This window comes from Condylostylus longicornis, unplaced genomic scaffold (genome assembly GCF_029603195.1).
Source record: "Condylostylus longicornis isolate FDR11 unplaced genomic scaffold, ASM2960319v2 ptg000044l, whole genome shotgun sequence".
In the NCBI taxonomy this organism is placed as follows: Eukaryota; Metazoa; Arthropoda; class Insecta; order Diptera; family Dolichopodidae; genus Condylostylus; species Condylostylus longicornis.
Genome location: NW_026578013.1, coordinates 8,113,202 through 8,140,669, shown reverse-complemented (window position 1 = coordinate 8,140,669; position 27,468 = coordinate 8,113,202). Strand labels below are relative to the sequence as shown.

At 22.2% G+C, this 27,468-nt stretch overlaps 1 protein-coding gene across 3 annotated transcripts in view; it reads right to left on the bottom strand.

Annotated features, from left to right (window-relative positions):
* LOC129610472 (facilitated trehalose transporter Tret1-2 homolog) overlaps positions 1 to 27,468 on the bottom strand; it is an 81,008-nt gene that overhangs the window by 6,172 nt on the left and 47,368 nt on the right. Inside the window, exon 1 of one of the 3 annotated variants that reach the window (XM_055523075.1) lies at positions 23,131 to 23,765. The exons of 1 other annotated variant lie outside the window; for it this stretch is intronic. In XM_055523075.1, coding sequence (XP_055379050.1) covers positions 23,131 to 23,250 — 120 coding nt within the window. In that variant the 5' untranslated portion in view covers positions 23,251 to 23,765. Of the gene's footprint in view, positions 1 to 5,893; positions 6,048 to 23,130; positions 23,766 to 27,468 lie in introns of those variants that run through there. One more of the 3 variants, XM_055523077.1, reaches the window with a different exon arrangement.

Sequence of the window (27,468 nt, the reverse complement as noted above, 5' to 3'; positions counted from 1 at the left end):
AATTTAAAGAGGCAAAATTTCGAATACATACGCACGCAAGCTTATTTTGTGCATCAAAATCAAAATGGTTTTCTCCTAAAACTGAAAGTGTTAACTAACACCTTAATTACTTAAGATTAATATTTATGGGTTGAATTATTTAACATTGTCATCTAATTATATCATATAGATTTTAATAATGAATTGAGATAAAAGAAAAACGATTTACAAGCTTCATTAGAGGCTTCTCACTTTAAAATTTGATTTAAATTGCATAAATAGCAAATATAAACTCTAAATTTATTCATATTTACAGGAAATAATAATTACTTATTAATATTATGTTTATAAATTTTCTATATATATATTTTGATAATTTACTTAATTAAAAAAAAAAATACAATATCAAATGAATGTAGATAATTATATAATCTTGCGATTTTCAATTCTAATCTACACTTATAACATTTAAATAAAATTGTATATATGAAATACACATTTGTGTATTATAACAAAGGCATAATAAAAATTTAAATTAGTTTCTCAAAGATAATCAAATGGAAAGATCTAATTCATTCCTTTACCCTCTATATATTGTGTATGTTTAGAAAAAAAAAAAAGAGTCCCCGAACATAATATAAAAATATTATCAATTGTAATTATTTAGAAAGTTTATTGACAATATTCTAATTTAGAAGAATAATGGAAAATTAAATATAATTTGTTTTTATATGTAAGTATATGTGTATGTTAGTATGAACATAATCAGTAATAATAAAAAAAATTAAAATGCTGATTGGGACAATACTATTTTTTTTATTGTATTCATATTATGAACACATTTAAATTTTAAAAAATTTTTCCATTTAAAAAATTTCACCTCATAAGTTATCTTGTATATGGAAAATGAACTTATGTAAATCTAGAATTCCTCTATATATTCTTAATTAAGTATTTGAATTTACTTTTAAACTGACAAATTACTTATGACCTAAGCGACACTAAAATAATTAAAAATACTTCGTTTTAAATAAAAATTGAACAACAACCAAAATATTTTGATTGAAATTGTTTAAATTTGGAGGGCAAATTTGCATACTTTCATATTTTACAAAAAAATCATAAAGCCCCATTGTAGTTTCATGTTAAACGATATATAGATTTGCAATATTTTGTGTTCCGAGCGAATCTTGTAAAAATTTAAAAATTTGACAGACGAATAAAACTATTTTTAATTATAGATATTGAAATGTCTGTGAACCAGAGCGCCACTATTGATTTTGATTACAAAATTATGAAATGATGATTATGATTTTTCTTAATAAAATTATCAGATATTTTAATCGTAAAATTCTATTCAACCTATATAACATTACATGTCACCTGATTGAAATTTTTTTTTTCTAAATCGCATATTCTTTCACAGCATTTCAAATATGGAGTCCTGCCTTTCTATGAAACATAATAATAAGTATGTGATAATCAAAAATGATTAATAATTTTATTTCGTTTTAAATTCAGATTTTAACATTTTAACATTTTTTTTTTATTATAAATTTCATTAAAATCAGCAATTTTAATCGCATTTCTGATTTAATATTCTTTTTCTTTATAATGTGAACAAAAATTTTTAAGCACGTTTTACTGTGTATGATTTTTTTTTTTAATTTAGTGCCGTTGTTAAGGTTATTTTAAACTATATTAGAGACAATATTAAATAGGTGTATAATAAAGCAATTCTAGAATTTAATGCTTAGATTTCATTTAATATTAAAAATTAAATTTAATTATTTAAGTAGACATTTGTAGGGTAATATTTTTAAATAAAACTTATAGATTACAATCATAGATTAATTAATGATACTAATTACAAGCACTTTATTTATTATTACAAATATACTTAATATTTATATTATTAGGTTTTTATATGTAAAAATAAATAAAATGATTATTAATTGGTCACTTAAGTACACTCATTTGGAAAATTTTTTTATGGAAATTAGTTATTAACCCTTCTGTCTATAACCAAAAATATACGTTCTGCCAATAACCAATATGCCCGGGTATACAATACATTTTATATGGAAATTGCACAAATTTTTTTGTTGCAGAACGTTCAGACATGTTGCTCCGAAAATAATGCTTTGTTTTTGAGAAAAATTTTTGGTGAATTATTATATTTGAAATAATTTTTATATAATTTTAATTTTATAATTAAATAATTATAACTAAAACTATCCATTTCTATGTAAAATGTCCATGACTTCAATAATGCGCTTACAATGTAAGCTTTACGAAAGTATCACAATCCAAAAAGTTTATTTAAAGCTCTTGACATTGTACACTTTTTCTAAATGCGTTCTAAACGTAGTGGATACGTTAAATAAAAGTAAATCGGATATCGAAATAATCGAGTTATTAAGTTTTTTTCCTAAAATGCAGCATATAAATGCAATGTTTTTATAATTATGTGGTAACGTTTGGCAAAAATTAACATTTGCACGGAACTTTAAATTGAAATTTTCAAACAAGTATGTATTAATATTGTAAAAATTGTATTCCAAAATGTATCAAATGCTTTAGCAGTTTTGTTTTTACAATGTTAAGGTATTGAAAGCTTTGAGACGGTACTACTATCGTATTAATACCGTACTTAAACTTTTAATACAGCATTATTGAAGTCACGGTATATGTGTAAACCCAGATATACCGGTTGCGGATTTATAGCAATTTTTTTTTATTGTTGTAAAATGACACTAAAAATGCATATTTTAAACATAAACTGAAACATCTTACAAAAAGTACTTCAACTTGAGATTAGCTGAAATTTTTGACCGATTGGACTCATAAATAAAAATACAATTATAGACAGAAGGGTTAATAGAAAAAGGGTAATAAACTATGAGTATGCTACTTCAGTTATATTCTAAAATTTTGTACGAAATGGCATACAATCAATAATTTTATAATATCAATGCAGTTTTCATTATATAACAACGTTGATTGACACGCATCTATATCTCCGATTAATATAATAATATTCTCAAGTACTATTTGAACTTATGGGCGGGGAACTGTACTATCATTAAGTAATTCATATTATTAAATTATTTTAATAATAGCTATAAGTAAATATGCAATAATCTCTCTTTAAATTTGTTATAAAATTTATGCATTTAACTTAAAAGTTTCCGATTCATTTATTTTATATTGCGTTTATGCAATTAAGCAATCATTAATTCAAAGTGAATTAACCTAATAGAAATATTAATCACAAAAAAAAAGCTCAAAAATCAAAAGTCAAACTATATAAGTGTCCTATTTATTATACATAGATACAAAAAATATTTTTAATTGTAATTAAAACGTTTCCATCACAATATTAAATAAAAAAAATTATGAAACATTTAAAATTTCCAACTTCTCCAATTAATCTTTTTTGATAAAATCATAATATTTGTATAACAATTACTATTTACATATTATAGTTAATTAAATTGAAATATGATATTTCACTTTACGATCTATTATAAATAGATTATTACAGTTCACATATTCGATAAGATTATCCTTATCTTATCATTACAAATTTAAAAATGAATTGGATCTTCCCCAATAAGTGTTGATATTAGAATAAATATTACCCTAATATGTAGTATAATTAAAACCATTAAAATAATTATTATTTAAATTATAATATCATATAATGAAAATCATAATAAATAAGCGGATATATACATAACTATATTATAAACTCTAATTCTAATAAACTTTCGAAATTAAGTTGATTTGTTAAGGGAGTTTTAAAAATAACTACAATGTTCAGGAAAAAAGAATTTTAAATTTAATACTATAATTTTTAGTTAATTTGTTAAATAATTATTAAAAATTAAATTTTGCTTTATAATAGTAATTAAGTTATTAAATGTTATGTAATAATGTGTCATGTATAGCTTGAAATTATATAAAATTTGAATTGAACTATAAAATTCCTATCTAAAAATATATACAAAATTAGGGTTAAAAAGTTCTTAAATCAAATTTTATTCAAAAACTATCTATAATTAGAAGTTAAATTTTTGCCACAATTCTTATGAGATTATTAAACGAAGCTGAAAAAGTAACTTGTATATTGAAAATTTCAAATATGTAGGCGCCAAACATAGCATAAATTAAACTAACACTTAGCTTTTGTTAGTTGCAGTTCTAGAATATATTGCAAATAAATCACTCATATTGCATAAATATTATTAAATAATAAAATCTTTCACTATATTGAATCTATTAAATCGCGTTTTCCTAATTTGTTTTCATTATAATAATTGTGAATTAATTAAAATTAATTATACAAGCATTTAATTAAATGAATTCTTTAAGATTTGTATGTAGAAAGCGAATTTCGTTTTGGAATAAGCATGTTCGATTAAAAGTGAGCAATAAAATCTAAAATATAGGTACATAAATTGCTGGAATTTTACTTAAGGGTACACTCTAAACTCTAAATTTTCATCAGGTGTAAACACTCTACACATAAGCCTATAACAGGGAATGTTAATGAAGGAGTAAACATGCATATTAAGAGTAAATTAAGCTTTATTTATGTATGGAAAATTAATGCCAAATTCGCAATATTTGGTTATGCTTTTGAGCAACAAGGTGATTATGCAAACTACTAAGAAGTAGCTTTCTTATATTCAAATTTGCATAAATCAAAAAAGAGATCGATCCTTATATATTTAAAAATGATTTCATTCCAAATAATGAAAATTGCCAACTTTTGTTATATTTACTTTGCACTTTTTAATTAAAATTTATAATAATTTATTATCAATTCATATTTACAAATTAAGTGAATCACTAAAAGAAAGAAGCTCTTATATCTTAACTATGACTAATTCAGGCATTTTGATTAATTTTTTATGGTTTCATCAAAAATTCTAACACATTATATCCTAAAAATTTATAGCATTTATGTATAAGGTTAAAATATCTTAGACTTCTTCCGGAAACAAGATAATATTTTAGAAGATGAATTTTTATTTACATTCGAGTCTTATTTAACTCATAAATTTTGTGTCGTACTTCGTAAACACTGACATACTTGTATAGGAATTTGTATGTAGGTATACAATATGTATACAATAGCTTTTATAAATAGTACTTGGATCATTATTATAATAATGAACGGTAGAATAATTTTCAAGTTTAAATTGCCATTTATAAATACATTGAATTAACATACATGCACATGAGTTTATACCAGTAGGTAATTTGATATTTTTGTATAGCTACATGTATGTATATCAGATACGTATATAAGAAAGTTTAATATATAATTTTTATATGAATAATAGCAAATATTAAAAATTCATAGAAATAGCAACAATAAAAGAAAAAAAGAAACCGGCTTTGAACAGATTTTTAAGTTAATTAAAATTATTTTTCATTTTCCATCTCTTTTCAACATACATTAAAACATAAAGTAAATTGTACTATGTGTATTTCAATACAAATGATCTTTTTTTGTCTGCAATTTCAACGTTAAGGTCAAAATCAAGGTCAAAAAGTTGCTTTTCATTCTATGGATGCTATTTTTTATTTCTTCTTTTTTTGCTTTTATTTTTATATTTTGTATAATTTTTAGTCACAAAGTTAAAAAATTAAAAGCCAAATTAAATAAAAATTTTTTTAAATTTTTTTTTTTTAAATTCCTTTGTCAATTTTTAATTATAGGAATAAATGTCAATTATATAATAATTAAATTGTGATGTCATTAACTAAATTTTTATAATTAATAGGTGCATTTTGAAATTTCTTATAAAAATCTTAAATTTTTTATATATCAATTATTAGTATGCCAGTCAATCACAAGTTCTCAGTTAAATTAAAATTCAAATATAATATATATACTTACTTTATACATTGTCAGAAATAATTTCATATAACAGAAATCCAAAAAATTTTAAAATGCGACAAATTAATAATTATTTTTTTAATAAATTAACAAATACGAGTATATACTTTTAAACTAAATTCACAATTACTTAAAACAAAATAACAAAATCTAAACTAGCATGTCTTTTAATTAAAAAATAAAAAAAAGGAACTTAAAAAAAATTTTTTTGTAATATAGTCACATGTCACATACGAAACAAACTACAGACAATATTTTAAAATTTTTTTAACATGTCATTATTATTATCGAACAGTAAATTTTAATTTTTGGATTAAATATCTTGTTTGAAAATTATTATAAAAAGAGTTGCCGTCGTAATCATATTAGCTATTTGCCATCGTAATCATACCAAAATCCAAATTTTGCCCAAATTGTTATACAACTACATACTGTAAAATTTTTATATAAAAAGAATCCAAAAGAGTTTGAATTCACTAATAAATTAAGGCCTATAGCTTTTATATAATATGCGCGACAATGAATTTTGAGTGATTTTGTATTTTTGCATGAATAAATAAATATAAGATATGCAAAAAAAATATCAAATTATTTTATATTTCTAATAAAGACAATCTCGCATTATACACAAACATTCATCAAAATTCCCGGTAAAATTTAAAATCAAAACAATAATATTGTTCAATGACCTAATCCAATGATCAAATTTCTAAAAAAAAAAAAAAAAAGCCAAATGTAGTACAATTCTGTTAACAAGAAAATCGTAATTGTATTTTATTTCAAAGGCTTATGTTTCGTAACAAATTAGCATTTATAATATTATCAAATTAAAGCGTAAAAATGTTCCCATGATTTTTACGATTATTTTTTAATTTTTTAATTATTTGTTATTACTTTTTATATCAAAAATTTATTTCAATTTTTGCTAAAATTGCATTTTCCTTTATTTTTAAAAATTTGAAATTTTTTTTTGAAATTAATTTAAATGATTCATATTACAACAAAAGCTTTCAAAACAAACAATAATCAATGTTAAACTAATGTCAAAGGCCTAATACTCATATTTGTTAAATGGAGCAAGATAATATTGTGTTCAACAGGGTATTATTATATCACATTGTGTTATATATATATGTGCAAATACGCATGTGCAGAGTAATTTGATATTGTATTTTAACCCTTATACATTTTCCAAGAACAATATATTGCTAAAAATTAATAAGAAGCAAGGATTCGTAATATTGCATTTGTCATTTTTGAAATTTTAGGCTAAAATTTGAAAATATCTTAAATAATTTTGAGTAAAAATTCAAAGGCTTTTATAATATTACCAATTTATATTAAGTTTTTTTTTTGTTTTAAGTTATCGACACAAGTTTTGAAAATTTAAAAATCTAATATTTTCAGCCCTATCATTAGATACCTCGGAATCCAATTATTCGTAGCTCTAAAATTCGGGAAATTACGAACTTCATATTGTCAATTCCAAATTACTAAAATTTTACTCTGAATATTCGTAATAGAGTAATCATAAATTACGTTCGTAGCAGAAATAATGCTCAGAAGTCTAGGAAAATAATCTCTTGTAACAAGCAATTTAAAGAGATAGGCTGTTTTAAATTTTCATAAAATGAAGGGATAAAAATTTAAATTTGCTAAAAATTGATTTTTCCATTTTTCAAAAAAAATATTCAAAAACTAAAACTTAATGTAAAATTACAACACGTGTACCAAAGAGGAAAATTTAAAAAAAAAATCATAAATGTTAATTCAAAAATCTAAAATTTACAATATCACATATTATGGTGATTTATTTGTCTTTATATAAGTTAACAGGAAGCCTAATATTGTGGGCATGTAAATATATAATATTATCTGACCACCATAACTTAATAATTTACAAGTATGTATGAACATTATTTTGCGTACATTATATCAAATTTCTTTACTTATTTACTTAAAAATATGACGTTAGCACAATTATAGTGTAATTACTATTATTTGTTCAATATTTTCCTCTTCAATTTTTTCTCTATTGGCTTAGTGCTCTACATTATGTGTACATATATTTGAACGATGCAGTAAAATCATCCATTATATTTTTATTTAGATATACATGTTTGTATGTCATTCATCAATTCTTTTCTGCAAGCAACTATGCCTTAAATAATACAAAACAATATACTCCTCCATTTCAGTATACTTGAAATACATATACTTCAAATATTATTCTGAATATTCGATTTCATTTATTTTTGAATTTTTTAAATAACATTAAAAAAAAATGTCAACAAATAGTTTTTTTCTACATTTACTATTTTGTCTATGTTTCCTATATTTGTTTGCTTTAACTATATTCCTTTTATATTCCCATAACGACTTATCTACCTATAGCAAAATAGAAATTTATAGTTTGTATATATGAAATTTTAAACTAAATAGTCATTAAAATGTACGTGGGTTGTTAAGAAAATAATCTTAAGTAAATAGTTAGGAATAGTGTTATGATAAGTAATACTTAATTTATACACTCGAAATTCAAATTTTTCCAAATATTATAAATTAAATATTTGAATAATTTATTTTATTTAATCTATGTATTTGCTTTATTAGTTCAATAATTAATAAAGTAAATTAAAGATATATGTATGAAAAAATACTATTAAGTCAACAGAACCGTAGTTCTAAAGCTATTTCAATTTCCTTTTTATTTTCTATCACATTTAAGACAGGCTGGCGGCAATACGCTTATATTATTTCAATAATATATTATATGATATGAGAAATTTGAAAACTATTTCCCCGCCCTAGATATTTTATAAATGGCCTCTTTGTTTTCGGTGTAATATAACTACACTTTCTTTCAGTAAATGCAATGCCTATATATATGCAATTTTTTTCATAATAAAAATTAAATTTCGTAGAATAAAGTAGAAAGTATCTATATACACAAGTATACACTTATAGTACATAAGTAGTATACATTATATATATTATATACATTATATAGGACAAAAAATTATTATGAAAAAAAAATTGTCTTTAATATCTGTCGCCTACATTCTTTCACATTTATTTTATGAGTCTTTAATAATATTATGGTATTTTTCATTATTTTCATTTTCAATTTTAATTCCTAAACTCTGTATGGAAAATTTAATTTTTATTAAAATCGTATTTAAATTTAAATTTAAATAAAAATATATTTCCTTATATTATGTACTTGATATACATATATGTACGTATATTTAAGTAACTATTAAGGCGAGCTATATGTGTGTCACAATACAATTAGGTAAAAAACATGCATTTTTTTTCGTTCTTAATCTTTAATGCAAATAAAATACAAAATGCACAGATTTTCAGTGAAGCAACGAACTATATGTGGAAGCAAAGATGTGTGCATATCAATAATATACTTCTAAACAAATTGAAGACAATTTTTTGTCCCAAAAAAAAAATCTAATTTATTTTCTTATGATTAAAATTTTAACTTTCTTCTAAATTGAGCTTGAATATTAAATATCAAAAACAAATATTGAAATATTAAAATTTTATTAATATTTTCAAGCTTTCAAATTAGCAACAGTACCAGCGACAATACAGTCAATATTTAATTTGATCTGTAAGAAGATGGGACAATATATCATATATACAATACAAATATATTAATTTTATTCCATTTATATTTTATTTATTTACAATGTCTGTAAATTATCTGCGAAATTTAAATATGATTTTCAAATCCGTCAACGAATAAAGTTTATAAATATTATTATTGATAATTTTAAAAAATAATAAACACACTCTTGCCCAAAATCAATAATGAATAATTAATAAATCACGATTAATATTCAATTTTTTATGACGTATAAGAGAAGTTAGCACACTGAGTTCAAATTTAATTAGATTTAAGTTTAATTTAAATTAGTGTATAGGTTAAATGCGCATTTAGCTTTAAAATACATTTACAATTATAATTTATTTGGTGTTAATTTAATAATTGATATTAATTGAATTAAAAAATTTATTTCATATTTTAATATGAGCAGGAAAAATGTAAGGGAAAAATTTGATATATGTACCTACATACATGTATGTACATAAAAATTAATTTTAGTTATTGTTGAAAAATTATGTGGAAAATTTTAAGATTACTTTATTAGATCAGAAGACGTAAAATTCATAAAAAATCAAGCGATACAGATTTAAATATTTCCGCGCATAATTCAATTCGCGTATTGTGTGTACGTATTGTGTACAATCGAGCACATTTATATGCACACCCTTTTTGGGTGTTTTGGGTGTCATTTCCTACTTTCAAAATTTAATTTTTACTTTAACTCTGTACTAGAACCAGTGTATACACAATATGGAAGTCTTATTATAATATTTGATTTTAATTTAAATTTTCTTTATTTTACGCTAGATGAATTACAAATTTTTTTTTTCACTGTTTAATTATCAAAAATTTTGTGCTTTCAGCATAACAAAAATTTGTGTTTATTAATAAAAACATTTGCCAAAAATGTTTGTACTTTTGTAATTTTGTATTATTATTCAAGTTGCACGTGTGTAAAATATTTTATGAATATTCAAAGTGTTTTTCATAAACGCTTGTTAAAATTAAGCGTGTTCAACTGTAAATGTGATTTTCGTGAGCCCTATATTAAATAAAATTTTAAATTATTATGACTCATTGAAAATTTACTATTGTTATTTTTAAAAAAAAAAATTTATTAAGGATGAAATATAAGAATGATTAATTCTTATACATATATATACATGCATACATACATAATTATGACAAATACATGGAGAAATAATATTACATAGCAAATATAACTCACACAAAAACACTGTGAAGGTGACCTTTTCGAAGAATTTTAAGAAGATATACCTATGTACATTACTACATGGCATCATATTGAAACAAAGCATATTTATGTAAGTAAGTATATTCATAAACATAAATGTATAACTAAATTATTAGCATCCAAAAAAATATATTATCGAAATAAAAACAAGATAGGAAAAAAGTAAAGAAAATAAAAATAAAAATTATCGTAAATCTTAAAAACAAAAAATTATTCATTTAGTACCTCTTTTAGAATTTAAAAATTACAGTTATTCAAAAAAAAATTAAAGAAATCCGGATATATTCATACATACACACATACATAAGTAGGTACTTATTATATACGTACATTGAGAACCAAAAAAATTCCACTTAATTGTTTAAAAATAGAAGCTTTACTGAAGGATATATTTTATACTCCAAGGCGTCCAATAAGAATTAAGAGTTGTTCAAGGTCAGAAAGAATCTCAAAATATAAAATAGGTTCGTATAAGTGTATATTGTATACGCACATGTATATATTGCGTTATTATACTCATATACATACGTTATCACACAATTCAAAAAGAAATATCAGACAGGCCCCTTTTTCCCTTTTCAAAAATATTGATTAAAATACATACTGACATTATTACATACATACATACTTTTCCTATTATATATAATATATCTGAAATCAAATTTTACGTTGTTAAACAAATTAGTTCTCTTTACCATGTCATAAAATCAGAAAATTAACAATATCGTAAGTTGTGTTCATGTTTATGAAATGTATATGGGGGTACATTGATGCATCAACAATATTAATATTAAATTTCAAAGAAATAATACCGACAAAATTTATGCTTAAATCATTTGAATTTAAAATTCGTTTTGTATAATAAACTTGTTGATCCATTTATAACAACCCATAAAAAAAAATTATTATTAACAATAATATGAAACAGGTTTAAGTTTTGATATAGGTACATAATTTTTGAATTTAAATTAATTAATTTATCAATACGATAAAAAAAATATTAAAGAAACCGGTCTTTCTATTTTTATTTATTTATTTTTCTTTCATGTGCATCTTAAACTTTCGAAAAAAAAAGTTTGATTAGCAAAAAAAAACTAGTTTAATATAAACTGGAATACAAACATCGTGTATGTAAGTATGTTTGTAGGATACTTGAATCATACAAAAAATATAAATCTTTAATATTCTGTTTTTAGTTTTTGTTTCTTTTTCACTCCCATATTGCGTAAATTGCGGCTATAAATAAAAGAATCAGAAAATGAATAAATTAAATAAAAATAAATAATCAAAATCAAAGTTAGGCAATCCAATTATAGAGCATTTTAACAATTTAAGAATTTATAAGAATAAGAACTCAAATATAAAAAGCAAATATAAAAAGTTCTGCTAAATTGCTATCAAAATTTTGCTCAACCGTCTCACGGTCTCACTTGTTTACATGGTAATATTAAAAACTGTGATAAAGTGATTATTTAATTTATTGATGTATCTTTATATATGAATGTGTGTAGTACAGTATTTAGAAATAAAATATGCAGGTACTATGAATTCTCCAATATCATTAGGGTATTAATATCTGAATTAAAGTAATATAACAACTGCCATAAATTTTACTCAAGTTAATCTAATTTTAGATACTATATTAATGTATACATTATAAAATGAGTGCGTACGTACATACTGTACAAAATGACTATTTAAAGTAAACTTCACCATACATTCCAATGATTTTGAATCGGCATTTTGTGTAGGTATATGTAAGAATTCCGATTTATTATTTATATTTAAGAATTGCGGTATAACCGAAAAAAATCATTAAAACTGTATTGATATACTACAATGATTTATTACTCATGTATATAAATGTACATTATATGTATACACAAAGTTTATATATACTTATATAACAAAAATCGTTTAGGTAAATCTATTAATAAATATTATAGATTTATAAATGAATTTATGTAATCTAAATATGTATAACAATATTATTCACTATCTTTTTGATACAGAGTGGTCAAAAAATAATTTTTCTTTAAATGCTAAATTATTTAAGATTTGTAATTTTTAAAATTGTTATAATATTACTGTTGAGCCCTGGAATGGGAGATTCTTTTGAAGTCGCGGATCCAGTGATATAATATTGTTATAAGTATCTCAATATTTTCTCGAAAAGCCTGGTTTCAATAATTAAGAGTTCTACCACAAGGAACCTATTAACTTAACTTGTCTAACTTATTTAGTGCATATTTGAATATCCTTTAAAAGTATACTTTGATAGAATATTGACTAGAGTGTAAATTTTAATACACTCTGTTAATGTTATCATTTATACAAGTTTATTTTTATACAATAGAATAATTGAATAATTTATTTAAAGATTTTGAAAGTTGTCCATTTGAACCAGTTTAAAAGAAAGAATATTCTAAAAAAAAAAAAGAAACAAGATATAATCGTGTATGTACGTATGTATGTGCCTTTGTATATACGTGGAGCATATGCACATAAATATCTACTTATATAATATGTATGTAGGTATGTTAATATTTAAAAATTTAATAGAATATCTGTATATAATGGCAATAAAATTCAATGTTTTATGAGGTGAAGTTTATAACCTTTTTCTATTAAAATATTTTTGTTTTCTTCTTTTCTTAATCTAGTTTCTAGAATATTCAAAAATTAATTAAAAATAATTATTTCAATTTCAAAACAATAATTATAATTATTGCAACAGAAAACAAAATAAAAAAAAATACGATAAACAGAAGAAAAAATTAAAAATTTATTCAATAAATTCTTACACAATAAAATAAACAAAGTTATGTATGTATGTATGTATGTATATGAGTACATGTACAAAGTACATACATATTCAATTACCTTAAAAATGTCATCATAATCACTTTAAAATAGAAAAGAGGGTGTGTTCGATTACGTGTCAAAAATTAAATTAATTTTTTTTTTCATTTTTTGTATGGTATAGGGTAAAATGTACTCATGTGTGTTAGTATTTATACAGTGTGTTGTCGTGTTGTTTAGCACGTCAGATGGAAAATAATGATCTTTCTTACCCTAAATTTTTTTTTGCTTTTCATTTTTATTTATTTGTAATATAATATTGTTTGTAGTTCATTATCGTAAAATTATGTTATTAAATTTCGTTAAAAAATTATAGAATAAATTAAATTTTCTATGTACTATGTATACGGGTATATAATAGATAAATATACCAAATATGTACAAGCCTTGCATCATATTAATTCGGGTAAAATAAAATTTCTGTTCAAAAGAAAGTACCAAATAAAACAGCAAGGCAATGTGCCTACAACCGAGATATTTCATTTTAATAAGAAATGTTAAATATTCTTTATATTTTAATAATATTGCTTAAGAATGTTAAGTATAAAAATTAAAAACAAATATTACAATTGCAATTGGACAAAGATTAGAATATTCAGATTGTTAGAATAAAAGCGAAAGGGGGCTCGTACTATTAATTTGTATGTAGATATGTACACACTTAAATATCTGTACCTGTACCTCTCTATATTCATAATAATATAATTAATAAATATATTAATGTATACACAATATTTCAGTATTGACTGACGACACACGTTTTAATTATTGCAAGGGTATATGGCGGTATTTTAAATATAAATTCAATACCGGTATATTATTTTTAAGATAAAGCTACCATCTGTAAATTTTATTTACTTACATTATACAATATATACTTTAATAATATGTATATACATACATATAATATAAATTAAAACCATAAAATTGAAGTAAACATATTGGGATGAAAATGTGGAATCAAATTATTTTATAGTTCTGTATTTTCTCCTCACACAAATTCAAGTATAGGGAAAATGATTCATTATTAAATGTTTATACATTATATTTTGTATCTTTGCATTAATGAATATATGTATGTATATATATATACATATGTATATTTGTGTATACACAAAATTATTGAAAGGTGAAATTAGAGGTCATACACTATATAATAAAGAATCAATTTCATTATTTGCAATTTTATACTTATTCAATGAAATATATACACGATATACGGGTGTATGTATGACTATGTGACTGCTATAGATACACAATAATTTATCAGAATACGAGTATAAAAAAAGTAATAAAAACTTTACGTAAAATTTTCACTAGCGGCAAAATTATTATTTTTATCAATATTATAATTTTTTTTTATTGGGGAGAAAATATTTTTGTATTTAATTTTTGGCATTTTTATTTTGCAATATTGCATAGCAATATTGAAATAAAGAAAAAGTATGTAAGTATACCTCTATAATATCCAGCTTTCTCAGAAATTATTTTGACGTAGGCGCAAATTTCTATATTATACACTCTTATACCCATTCATGTCTGGAATTTGTATAAAATAAGTAAGTAATGATTAGGTGGGTGACCTTTTTTTGGTATAGAAATTATTTTCAAAACATTTCTTAAGTTTCGGGTAAACAATAAAATTTATTAAGGAGTAGCAAGAAATTTTTACAGTTTAAGAGGTTTTTTTACATTATCATTGTAAAAATATATATATACATTAAAATTTATCATTATTTTGGTTAATATTTGGTTTTAAGATTAATTTAGAATACGACTTCCTTATTGAAAAAAAAATTGGATCTTAACCCAAATTTGGATCGTTTTTGAATTAAAAAGGTTTTTAATTCAAAAGGGTGTGGTTTCGTACCACACTTAACGAATTAATTAATTCATGTAAAAAGTATTAAAGATTCATAACCCTCCATTTTAAGCATTTAATTATTTTTTCGGCCTTCAATTTTAAATATTTGGTAAGGATATTTGATATAGTAAGGATATTTGAACAAAAATCACAATTTTTTAATAAAGAGAGTTTCTGAAATATTACATGAGATAGACTCGGAAAATTTTTATAATTATCATAAATTATTTTTTATTTAAACATATAATATGCATAAGATACCTAAAATGGCTTAATATATTGTTAATATAATATTAATTAAAAAAATTATTTTATAGAGAAATTAATATTATTAATTTCCCATACAAAATATTTAAAAATAATCGAAACAATATTTCTTATCAGAAATTGGGATGACTGTATGTTAGTATGTATGTAACGTACGAGTACATTATATAAATTTCCTCACAGGAATAAAAAAATTTGATTAAATCAATTTTGTATAACAGTTTACATGTGTTTGTCCTAATATTTCCAAAATTTGATATTTCCGTATTCTATACAATTATATTTTTTTTATGGTTTGATAACAAATTTTTGTATTTTTTATCTTAATTAAATTTTTTTTTTAATTTAATTTATTAAGTAATATTATGATAGTGTTTCAACAGATATTGCTGGCACTTTATCTATAATTTTCTAAAACATTCTATATAATATATATACGTTTATTTTTGACAAGATAATTACTCCCTATGCTTAATGTGTAAAGTGCCATGAAAAATAATTTTATTTATTGAAGCATTTTTTTCCTTAAAACTTGTTATATAACAGATAGGTTTCTAGATATTCACGAATTTTTTTTTAAATTTAACAATAAATAACAATAAAGTGTGAACGAACAAACATCAATGTAGAATGGAATTTTTTCAACACGATTATATGTATACAATAATTCTAAAAATAAAATCATTATATTAAAAAATTTTTTATTCAAATATTATAATAAGTATAAATAAATAAGTGTATATTTGTCTATAATGTGTTAACCATATAAAATTGACATTCTCTAACCTATTTGATTCGTTTGTTTTAAAACTATTATTTACATTGAAATTGTCGCGTAACTATACAAGTCTCTTAAAATATTTTGTACATATTTAAAGCTTTATTTTCTCATAAAAGTGTCATATATGATTATTTTACTATATATAGAATTACTTATATGAAATTTGGGCATGATCGATAAAGTATGTAATAGAAGTCGGTTAGATAGAAGTCATTGAAAAAGTATGATGTCTAGTTTAGACAGAGGGGAGATATTATTATCCACTTTCATCCAATATTAATAGGGCTACATGTTTATTTTGAACAATAATTGTTGTCTTTTATAAATATTTTTTGAAAAATTTTCATTTAATTTCACAAAAACAAAAATAATGCATGAAAACCTTTGTTAAAATAATAATGCTGCAGCTACTCCCATAACTTTCACAAGAAATTATTGGTTAAGAGTGTAGCTTCGAAATATAAATATAAATAAAATTTTAATGGGTAATTGAAAATTCCAATGCATTTTTATACAAAACAAATATTTGATTTGAATAAATATTTGATAATTAAAACCTAAAATAACTCAGGTAATTTGGAAACAAATAAACAAAAAAAAAAATTTCAAATAAAATTTCATTAGCATGGCACAGCTCATACAAATACAATAAATGTGTTGCTCAACAAAGCTTAGATGAAACTATGAAGCAAAAAAAAAATTGTTATAACAAAAAGCATATTATTCTACTTATGCAAGAATGCATACTACTTATGCATACTGCATTAAATTCAAATTCTAATAAAGGAAAACCGTATAAAACTTTTTTAAATCCAAATATTTAATGTGAAATTGCAAATATAATTAAGAACAATAAAATTGGTTATTTAATAAAAGTCACAACCCATATATAATAAATATTTAATCTTGTATAGTCTAAATTAAATTCTAAGTTAAATATTATAATTTGAAAGATATTTTTTCGGAGTTACGTCAAAGACAAGATTAATTCCAAGAAGAAATTTTATTATAACTATTTTTCTTCTTAAATTAATAGTGAAAAACTACGGACAAGAGACGTGTGACGCACATTCCTTTTTCGAAGATCATAAATATTAAACCATTTATTAAAAGTTTTAGAAAAAACTCAACATTTCTGCCCTTTATATAAGTTTTTATTTTTTTTTTGAGTAATACGAATAAAGGGCAAAGATATGTGATGCATATAAAATTAATAAAAACTAACATGACATTCGTAAATCATTTATATATGCATATACATACTTGTTGCTTAGAAAAAGCTTACTATATAAATATATTTCAACCGTTGTTATCAAATCAATCCTTAAATACATACAATATATAATATTATGTATTCAAAGGGTTGATATGATGATAAATGTTTGCATATGCATAACACCGACTAATAAATTATAGTACGATAACAAAAATGTATAAAGTCTTCTTATAATGCGTATACGTTCTTGATTACACGTATATATCACAAAGATATGTGCATATACAATATAAACAAATTTCTTGGCAATACAAATTAACAGTTAACTTTTTGATAAATGAAGTAAAATGAACTTAAATAAGGAACCGTAGTCTGTTTATTCAAATTTTTATAAAACATTTCTAAGTTTCAAGCATGTATGGTTCTTTTTGTTCTGAATGGTATGCAGCATGAATCATGGTATTCAGCATATGTAAATGACCATGATATTCAGCATGTAAAGGGTCATGATATTCAGCACATGCAAGTTAAATTCAGCTGATGATGAATGACTTAATAAAAGCATGATTGGTGTACCGCTGGTGCATACCGCGTTCAATTGTTTATATTTTTCGTTTTTCTCTATTTGCCCCTAAAGAAAGCAATATTATTATTTTTAGCATACTCGTATCAAGTATCTATTTTGATCTAAAAGTTTATATGTATTAATCAATAATACGAAAAATCCTGATGATGACTCATTTTCATAATGCCTATACTTTTTCTTTTTAAATATACAAAACAGGCAATTATTCCAAAATTTTATACATAATTTTAAAAATTACATCATTTCATATTTTGAAAGTAAATAAAGGATTTCCTTGAGTATAAAAAAAAGAAATTCTTCTTGTTTAATTGCTACATAAAAAATTTAATAGTTTTTAACCTCATGTTTCCCTATATACAAAATTTAATATTTAATATGCGATTCAATAATTTAAATTTAATATTAATTTATTAAGAAATTCTCTACCTAAAATATAAATTATAATATTTTTATACGTTTATATATTATTTCTAAGACCGGAAATTCAATTGAACTTAAATTTCTAAATTCTAATCAAAAGCCAAAAAAAAAAATGAACAATAAAAAATAATGCAATTTGACAAATGGGCCAAAAATGGAAATTTGTTTTTTATTCTTTCTTTTTTTTTCAAATTTTCTTTGAATGTAGACATTATACATAGTTATAATAAATCAAAATAATAAAACAGGAAATTATAATATTTCTTAAATGGTCATACAAGTACAAGTACTAAACAAAAAGAATTATACAGAGTGATTATCAAAAAACACTATCAACTCTAATCTGTCAAAAAAGTTTATTTATGAACAAAAAAAAAATATTGTGCCTAAATTTATGTACATGTATATTTGTACATACTTGACAATAGAATGTATACACAACGTATGTTGTGTTTAATTACAATAAGTTGAATGATTTCCTGTTTCATATCATTTGATTACACGCTTACAAAAAATTATTTGATTTTTAATTGAATTGTAACAATAAAAAAAAAATTAATTATGCATTCTACCACCTTATTGATAATTTTGACAAAGAAATAAATATACGAATTTATTTTAAAATGCCAATAAAAGTTTATCGATAAATGAAACTGTAGTTGTAGTGTCAATATTTGTCGTATTATCAATTGTCAGAACGTCGTTCATCAACGAAGAAAGACAAATTCTTTTCTTTTGAACTCTGATTTCTAAATTTTATTAGAAATACTCTTAATTAATAGAGTTCGCAGTAAGATTGTTGCTAATCACAAAGTCATTTAATTAAGACACTCTTTTTGTTAAGAGACTCTCTGATCAGCAACAATATTACGTAACTTAAATTAAGAACTGAAAAATCTAAACTTAGAAATTAATATTATTCAAAAATTTAGAATCTTACTTAAAAATATTAAATATAGTTTATAAAAGATAGTATGTAAATTCTTGAATTTTTAATTTTATTAAAATGGTCATGCATGTCTTTTTTTTTAAATGTCATCCGCTTGTCAAAATACTTTATAATGAGCCGACTTTCATTTTAATACTCGTAAAATTCCTATTTTTTATATTTTATTCTGGACATGAAAATTAGAAAAGTTATATTCCTAAACTACATGAAAAATATAAAAATAATATATGTAAATTAAAATAATGCATTTCAAAATGGAAAAGAATTTAAAAGAAAATTTAAATATTCAATAGATTAGAATGTATAAATTGAAATGTACGAGTATGTGTATTTGTATAAAATCTATAGACATAATTATTTTGTTTTAGAGCAGAATATTGCATTTATATTCATATTGCAGAGCATTTTGTACAATATGAATATTATATTCGAATATGACATGTGTCATAATGCAATTAAGAATTGTTGAACAGTAAATGGGCAAGCAACACAAGTAACATTCTTTACAAGTTTGAAACGGATATTTCTGTCAATTTTAATTTAAAGAATTGCAAAAATTATACTAAATTAGGAATTTATAGGCCATTACTTATATATTAAAAAAAATTTGCATTAAATATTTGTAAAAAAGGCCGATATTCCAATTAAAGTACATCATAATTGCTAAAGTGAACATTTATTTGAAATCCAACAATATTTCATTTTATGTAAAGTTTAAAAATTGTATTCAAATTAATTTGAAAAAAAAGGAACTGCTCCGAATGAATTTTATCAACAAAGCCGACCATATAAATAAAAGTATGTCACATTTACATGCATTGTATACTTTTTGAAATAGAGTATACATATAACATAATGTCAAATCTAAAATATTATGCTTAGCCAACTAATTAAAAATCAAATTTTTCTGCATAATTTTTTACCTTTAATTATTGATTTTAACAAAAAAAAAAAAGGTTTAAAAATTTATAGCCGCGATTTATGAATTAATTATAATATTCTTATGATATTGACTTTGAAATGACCTCTATTCGTAATTTAATAAATTTACGAAATAACGTTAGAATTAACAGTTTTTTATTTTTCAATTTTAAAGGTTAGTAATATTTTCAGTTTAAAAACTTGGTATTTACTCTATACTAAAAGGAAATAGAGCAATGGATTATAAAATATTTTCAATAGATGTACTTATTTATATTCTTGTGCAAAATTACAATTGTTATTTCTATTATGGCTCAGTAATAAATTATTAGTTATGCAGTTATTAAAATTTTATTCAATTGCAAATGCCTACAATGATTCCATTGATTTTGTGAAATCTATTACGTTTTCACTCAAAATTTTTTAAAGTTCAATAAACTTTTCGATATTAGGTATGCATACTATTTTAGAAATATATTACAATAATATTTTTAGTATTACATCACCGTAACTAATACTACCATACATCACATTATACTGCTTACTTGTTTATTTCGCAGAATTTTTTTGTGACCTCGAGTATAAATTTAAATGGAAAATATTCAAAAATATAAATTTGCTCTAATTATTAAGTGAGTAATATAGTATCGACCAAGGACAAATAATTATTACAAATATTTTACTGTTAAATCAATGTAATAAGGTTAAAATATTATCGAAATCCACTCTTACGATATTGCACTAAAATTTGAAATAAACAACCTACATAATTTTAGAATTCATTTTATATAACACAAATTTCTGTTAATGAGTTTTTACATTTCCCATAATGTGCCTATTTAACATTAAAGTTTTTTAAATGTCACGATTCAGCACACACATCCTAACATTATTAATGCATATATAAATATCGTATATATGAAGAATATTTACTTAAAATATAAAACTCTATTTCAATTGTCAGTGTAATGCATTTTTACACGTACCTACACCAAAATATTTTATTAAATATTAAAACGCAGACTCTTTTTCAATCTAGATGTAAGTACATACATATTTACATTTTTATATAGTCAACATAAACACATACACATTGTTACTTAAATATGGTGCCTATAGTCTATATGCCTATAGAAAAGAAATGCGTAAAAGAAATTTGTTTTTATGATTTTAATATTAAATAAATATTTTAATAAAATATCTCTTATACACTAAATTGTAAATTTTAATATGCATACAATGAAGTGCTCTTCTAACATACTCCAATTTACCATTATCTTTTCTTTATAGTCGGCCATATAAAATTTATAATTTTATAAGATTATGTAATAAAAACTCTATATACCTATGTAGATATATTTTGAATTTACATTTTAGCATAAATTAATCTTAACATAACCATAATAAATGGTATACTTTAAAATAGAAAAAAATCAAAAATAAATAATTTAATTTAAATAACTGGTTATTTAAAAATAAAATTCTACAATACGAGTATTATAGTGCAAAGAAAAGAAAAGAGATGATAAAGAAAACGATTTAAAATGATGATTTGATTTTTATTATATGGTAGCATAACAGTAGCAGCGGCGGCACAATCAATTTTTATGCACATTTTATAATATTGTGAATGTGTGTATAATAAAAAATAATTTTAAATTTAATATAAGAAAATCTAATAATAAGACTTGATTTAAACAGAATCAAGTAGAGCCATCACACTTATTATGGATATATATATAACACTTAAATAGTATAACAGAAATAACAACATTTTATGTTCAAGAGTTTTGCAAAGTAAATTTACACCATATTGTAAATGACATGTAATAGTTAAAAGTTTATAACAATATTTTATTAAATTGCAGAAAAACGTACAGTTTACATTGCAATTTCTGTTTATAACCTAAATACAACCAATATTTTATTGCTACTCTATAGAATAAATAATTACTAGAAATAGTATATAGCGATTGTGTACGTATGTAAAATGTATACATATACATATTTATATAAGAAACAAGCCTCCAATATCTTATTTACACACAATTGACACATAAAAAAATATACATACATTTATACTTATTAATATTGAATATGTAAGCATTTATGATAAAAAAAAATATTATTTAACCTTTTTAGGGGGAAAAAAATTCTCACAATTTAATTTTTTTTTTTAAAGAAAACCAACGATATTTTTTAGATTCGTTCACGTATTTTTTTATAAATTTTTTTATAAGAGTAAGCAATAATGTATGTATGTACAAGTTTTGTATACATTTTAACCTCTATTAGTTAACGCATACCTATGTTTCTCATAAATACATAATTACTTGCATACAATTTTTGTAATAATGGTATATTAATATAGAACTCTTTAAATATTTAACAGTTAAAAACATAAAACAAATTAAAAAAAAGAACTGCGAGTAGATGTAAGCATTTAAAAAATAATTGTAGTATAACAAAAAAAAAGAAAATATAAAATTTTTACCGCTGCTTTGCATCCATATTCTGTGGAACCAGGTGGTGCGGCCAATAACCTTGAATTTTCTTCAGCATTTTCAATAGCTGATTGTGCTGTTGTTGATTGCGTTGTTTCTTCGGCTTTCATTATGAAAAATTCTTCTTATTTTTTTTTTTGTATATAGTAGTTTCTATTTACGTTTTTAATTAAAATTTCTCTTTATTTCTGTATATTAGAATTATAACAGCTTAATAGAACTTTAATTATTAGTCAGATTTTACTAGTTATAGTAAAGTCAGGTAAAAATTTTTTATTAATATTGAAAAAAAAAATTTTAATTTCTCTCTCTTTGTTTTTTTTTTTTGCTGATTTTTTGGATTTTATTTGAAGGTTTTTCTGTTCTTATTTTTGTTTGTTTGCTCGTTTTCTTGAACTTTTAATTAAAATATTTGCGTGATTTTCTGTTTGTTTTTTAAATATTAATTTCGAAAATAGAATATAGTTTTGAATTACCTTGTATGCACATTAAAATATTTAATTTTACTCGTATGTTTAGGTATTTATTTTATGTGTTTACAAATAATTTTTTTCTATATCAATATTTTGAGTTATTTTTTAGCAACAACCAGAAATGAAAATTAAAAAAAATTTGTTTTTATATTTAGTAGGTACTAAAAATAGTACAAGTATTTTGTTTATATAACGGTAAAATACGTAAATTCGTTAAAATGTCATAAAAATTTTTACCTTTATTACATAGATATTATTACAACAGATATGTATGTATATATACAAAGGATGTTCTAATTATTTAAGAATTTTTTTTCTACTTTGAATTAAATTGTCAATTTTTAATATTTTACACGCACTTTTCATATGACCATAAAAAAAGGATACGCGTATCGAAAACTCATATGAAAAAATTTTGTTTTTTCTTAATTCAGTGTTAACACAGAAATCTTTTTCAAAATAATGTTAAAAATTATAATGATGATCAGGTTATTTATATAAGTTTTTTTTTCAATTGGTAAAAACAAGGTAAAATACGTCTATTAATACATATATGTATATATAGATATTAGAAATATATACACGTATTAATATCACCTATACCACCCACGTAATTAACTAGTATTATATTTCGATTATAACCTCTATATTGCTATGTTCCAATTTTGTTAGTTTGTTCTTATTTTTCTCATGTACAAATGTATGTATATCTTATTGAAATTGTTCTTGTAACCGAAATTTTTGATATCCTTAAATAACGGGCATGCTCAATATAACTTTATTTTTTGTTTTTTTCTTTTCTTTTTTATGTATTTATACGTACATATACAAATACATTCGAATGTATATTATTATGACTTTGAAGTCAAAGACACAATTGTCAAAAAAAAATAAATTGATAAAAAAAGGTAAGTATAGTAAAAAAAAATTAAAAAAATATGCAAAAAATTTGGGTAAAAATTTCGGAATAAACGCACAAAATTCAAAATTATAAAAAAATTAGAGAAGATATTTTAAAATTTACTCTATTATAATTTAGAAAACAACGTGGTATTTTTCACTTATAAAATTCAATTATAATTTTATACAAATTTTATGACCAATTCTTTAACAATGTTACACTTTTAACACTGCTTTTTTAAAATTTTTATTAAATGATATGCAAATTTTACTGTTTATAATCACTTAGCACGGTTCAATTTAAAATACATTGCTACAATTTGTATTTTAATTTACAAGACTGTGAATTAATTAATAAAATAAAAAAATTTTTAGCGCGTATTTTTTTTTTTTTTTGCTCGTTTAATTTTATTTTTTAAGTTAAAAAATTTTTTTAATGTTTCATGCACGATAGTTTCTTGTATAATGCTTAATATGTGTAATGAGACTTTCAATATAATTCAACAAAAATATAAAATAATTCCAGCAACAACAAACTATACAAACAAAAAAAATTATATACGAAAAAGAAACAAACAAAACAAAAAAACAAGAGAAAAAAAAGTTAACATACAAAAAACATGAAATACAAAATATTGAAAAAAAAATTCAAAAGACACAAATATACTGTACATAATATTTTTATATAGGGAAATTGTGTTATATAGATACACAAGTACATACCTATATATATTACATTATATATAATTATAGTAAATATATGTATGTATCTATACTTTATGTATACACATTTTTTATTTCATTCCTAGATATTTTAAAATCAACTTTAAACATATACATATTATAATAATTCAATACATACATATTATATAGATGTACATACATAATAGTATGTATGAATGTACAGCATGCACCTACTTAATTATGTATACCATATATTATATAAGGTTATATGTACATATGTATAAATATATCTACGCTTTGAAAATAAAAATCCATTTTAAATCGATGCATTTATATATTTTGCCATAATACTTACCATATAAGTATTTGTATATTATAATTTGGAATATTATGTACATATATACGAGTATGGATACATATATGCACTTATTTACGAACTTTATATGGCGTGAATACGAATATGCATATTTTAATAGGTATCCACATAGTAAAATATTTAAATTGAGGTGGTCTCATGAAATTTAGATAAAGTTTAATAATACAAAAAAAAAATAAATGCGATAATGTGCTATAGGTATACACGAACAACATTTACTAAAACCAGTGTTGTGACAAGAACTGATAGTTGGCAATTTACCATGTTATTTTGGAAATTATTTTGTAAATTCGACCACATATAATATTTTATATAAAATTTTCTCAATTACAACTTTTATAACAACTTTTATAATTTATGACCATTGAGATTTTAAAAGTTGTAAAAAATTAAAATTAAAAATTTTTAAAAATTTCTTAATTTCAATTTTGAATATTTCTTGGACGTTTTATCAGAGTGTTTAATTTCTGCTTAAACAATAACTACTTTAAAATATTCAAAAATTTTTAAAACGTTCAAAAAGTATGGCAATTCTATATTATAAAAATTACAAAAAATGAAAGTTACATTTGTTATGCTAAAAACTTTAAAGCCTGATCAAAAATGCCGATAATTATGCTATTTGAATTGAATTCTAAAACTGAGCCTTCCAAAACCAAGAACTTTTATAAAATGCATCTCTAATAGGTATGGGTTATAAAAATAACAAAATAGGCAGCTCAATATAAGAATAGGTCAAAACATGTAAACTCGAAATTATGAGTCGGACCAGCCATTGTGGTAATTGAAACATTCTCTTCAATTCGCAATTTTACGATACGAATTTTCAACCTGTATCTGTACTAATTGCAAACATAAATACGTAATTATATAGATATATATTATAACCATACCTTATATGTTATGGTTACTTATATATTGGTTTTTAAGCCCAAAATTTCAAATTGAAAAAAAAATCCATTTCCAGCTTTTATTTGAACAATAGATAAGATATCTGTACTAATTATTTTTAATATTCTTCCTGATTTTTCTAAGATATTATCAATTTCTTAAGTAATAAAAGATTTTACAAACTATTGTAAATTTTTTAATATTATAAGCGTGTACGAACGGCAAAAACAATATTTAACGTAAATGTATGTGTAAACCTCAAAATTTATTTTGATACATTTTCAATTTTTCCTATTGTTGCATGTACAAACTCAAATTCTTAGTTCATTTAGAAATCTAATCAGAATATCTTAGAATGTTCATATTTTTACATTGTAGCACAAAAAAATGAGAAATTTTTTCCTCTCGTGTTATTGACATCAATAATACATACAGAAATATATGTGGATATATTTACACATAAATACATATATTATATGTGAATATATAAGTACATACTCATATAATATATATATTAACACACTTTCATATATACCATAATATATTTCTTACTGGAATCAATTAAATAAAGTAAAAATTCGAATAAATTTGTAAAATTATCGATAAATTTTCAGATACAAAATATTTTCGCTGAAGTTTAATTATAAACTCTATGGTATTCCAAATTAAAATAGGTACATGCTGTAATATTATTCATTATCTATATAATTACAATATATCTAGTATCAGTCCAAATGTACAAATATGTGTATATGGCATATTATGTACGTATACTATCGCGCTTTTACTATACCTTTATATATCTTAAAATATTTTATTGCTTATGCCTTTTTACTTTTTTTTTGGATAAAAATACAAACGTAAGCATATTTTACCATAAATATGAAGTTCATTTTAAATTTATTGTTTACTAAAACATCCATAAAATTTTTACAGACCATGGTGCTTGTATGTAAAATATAAGATATAAGATAAATGCATATACTCTTATATATATGTATATT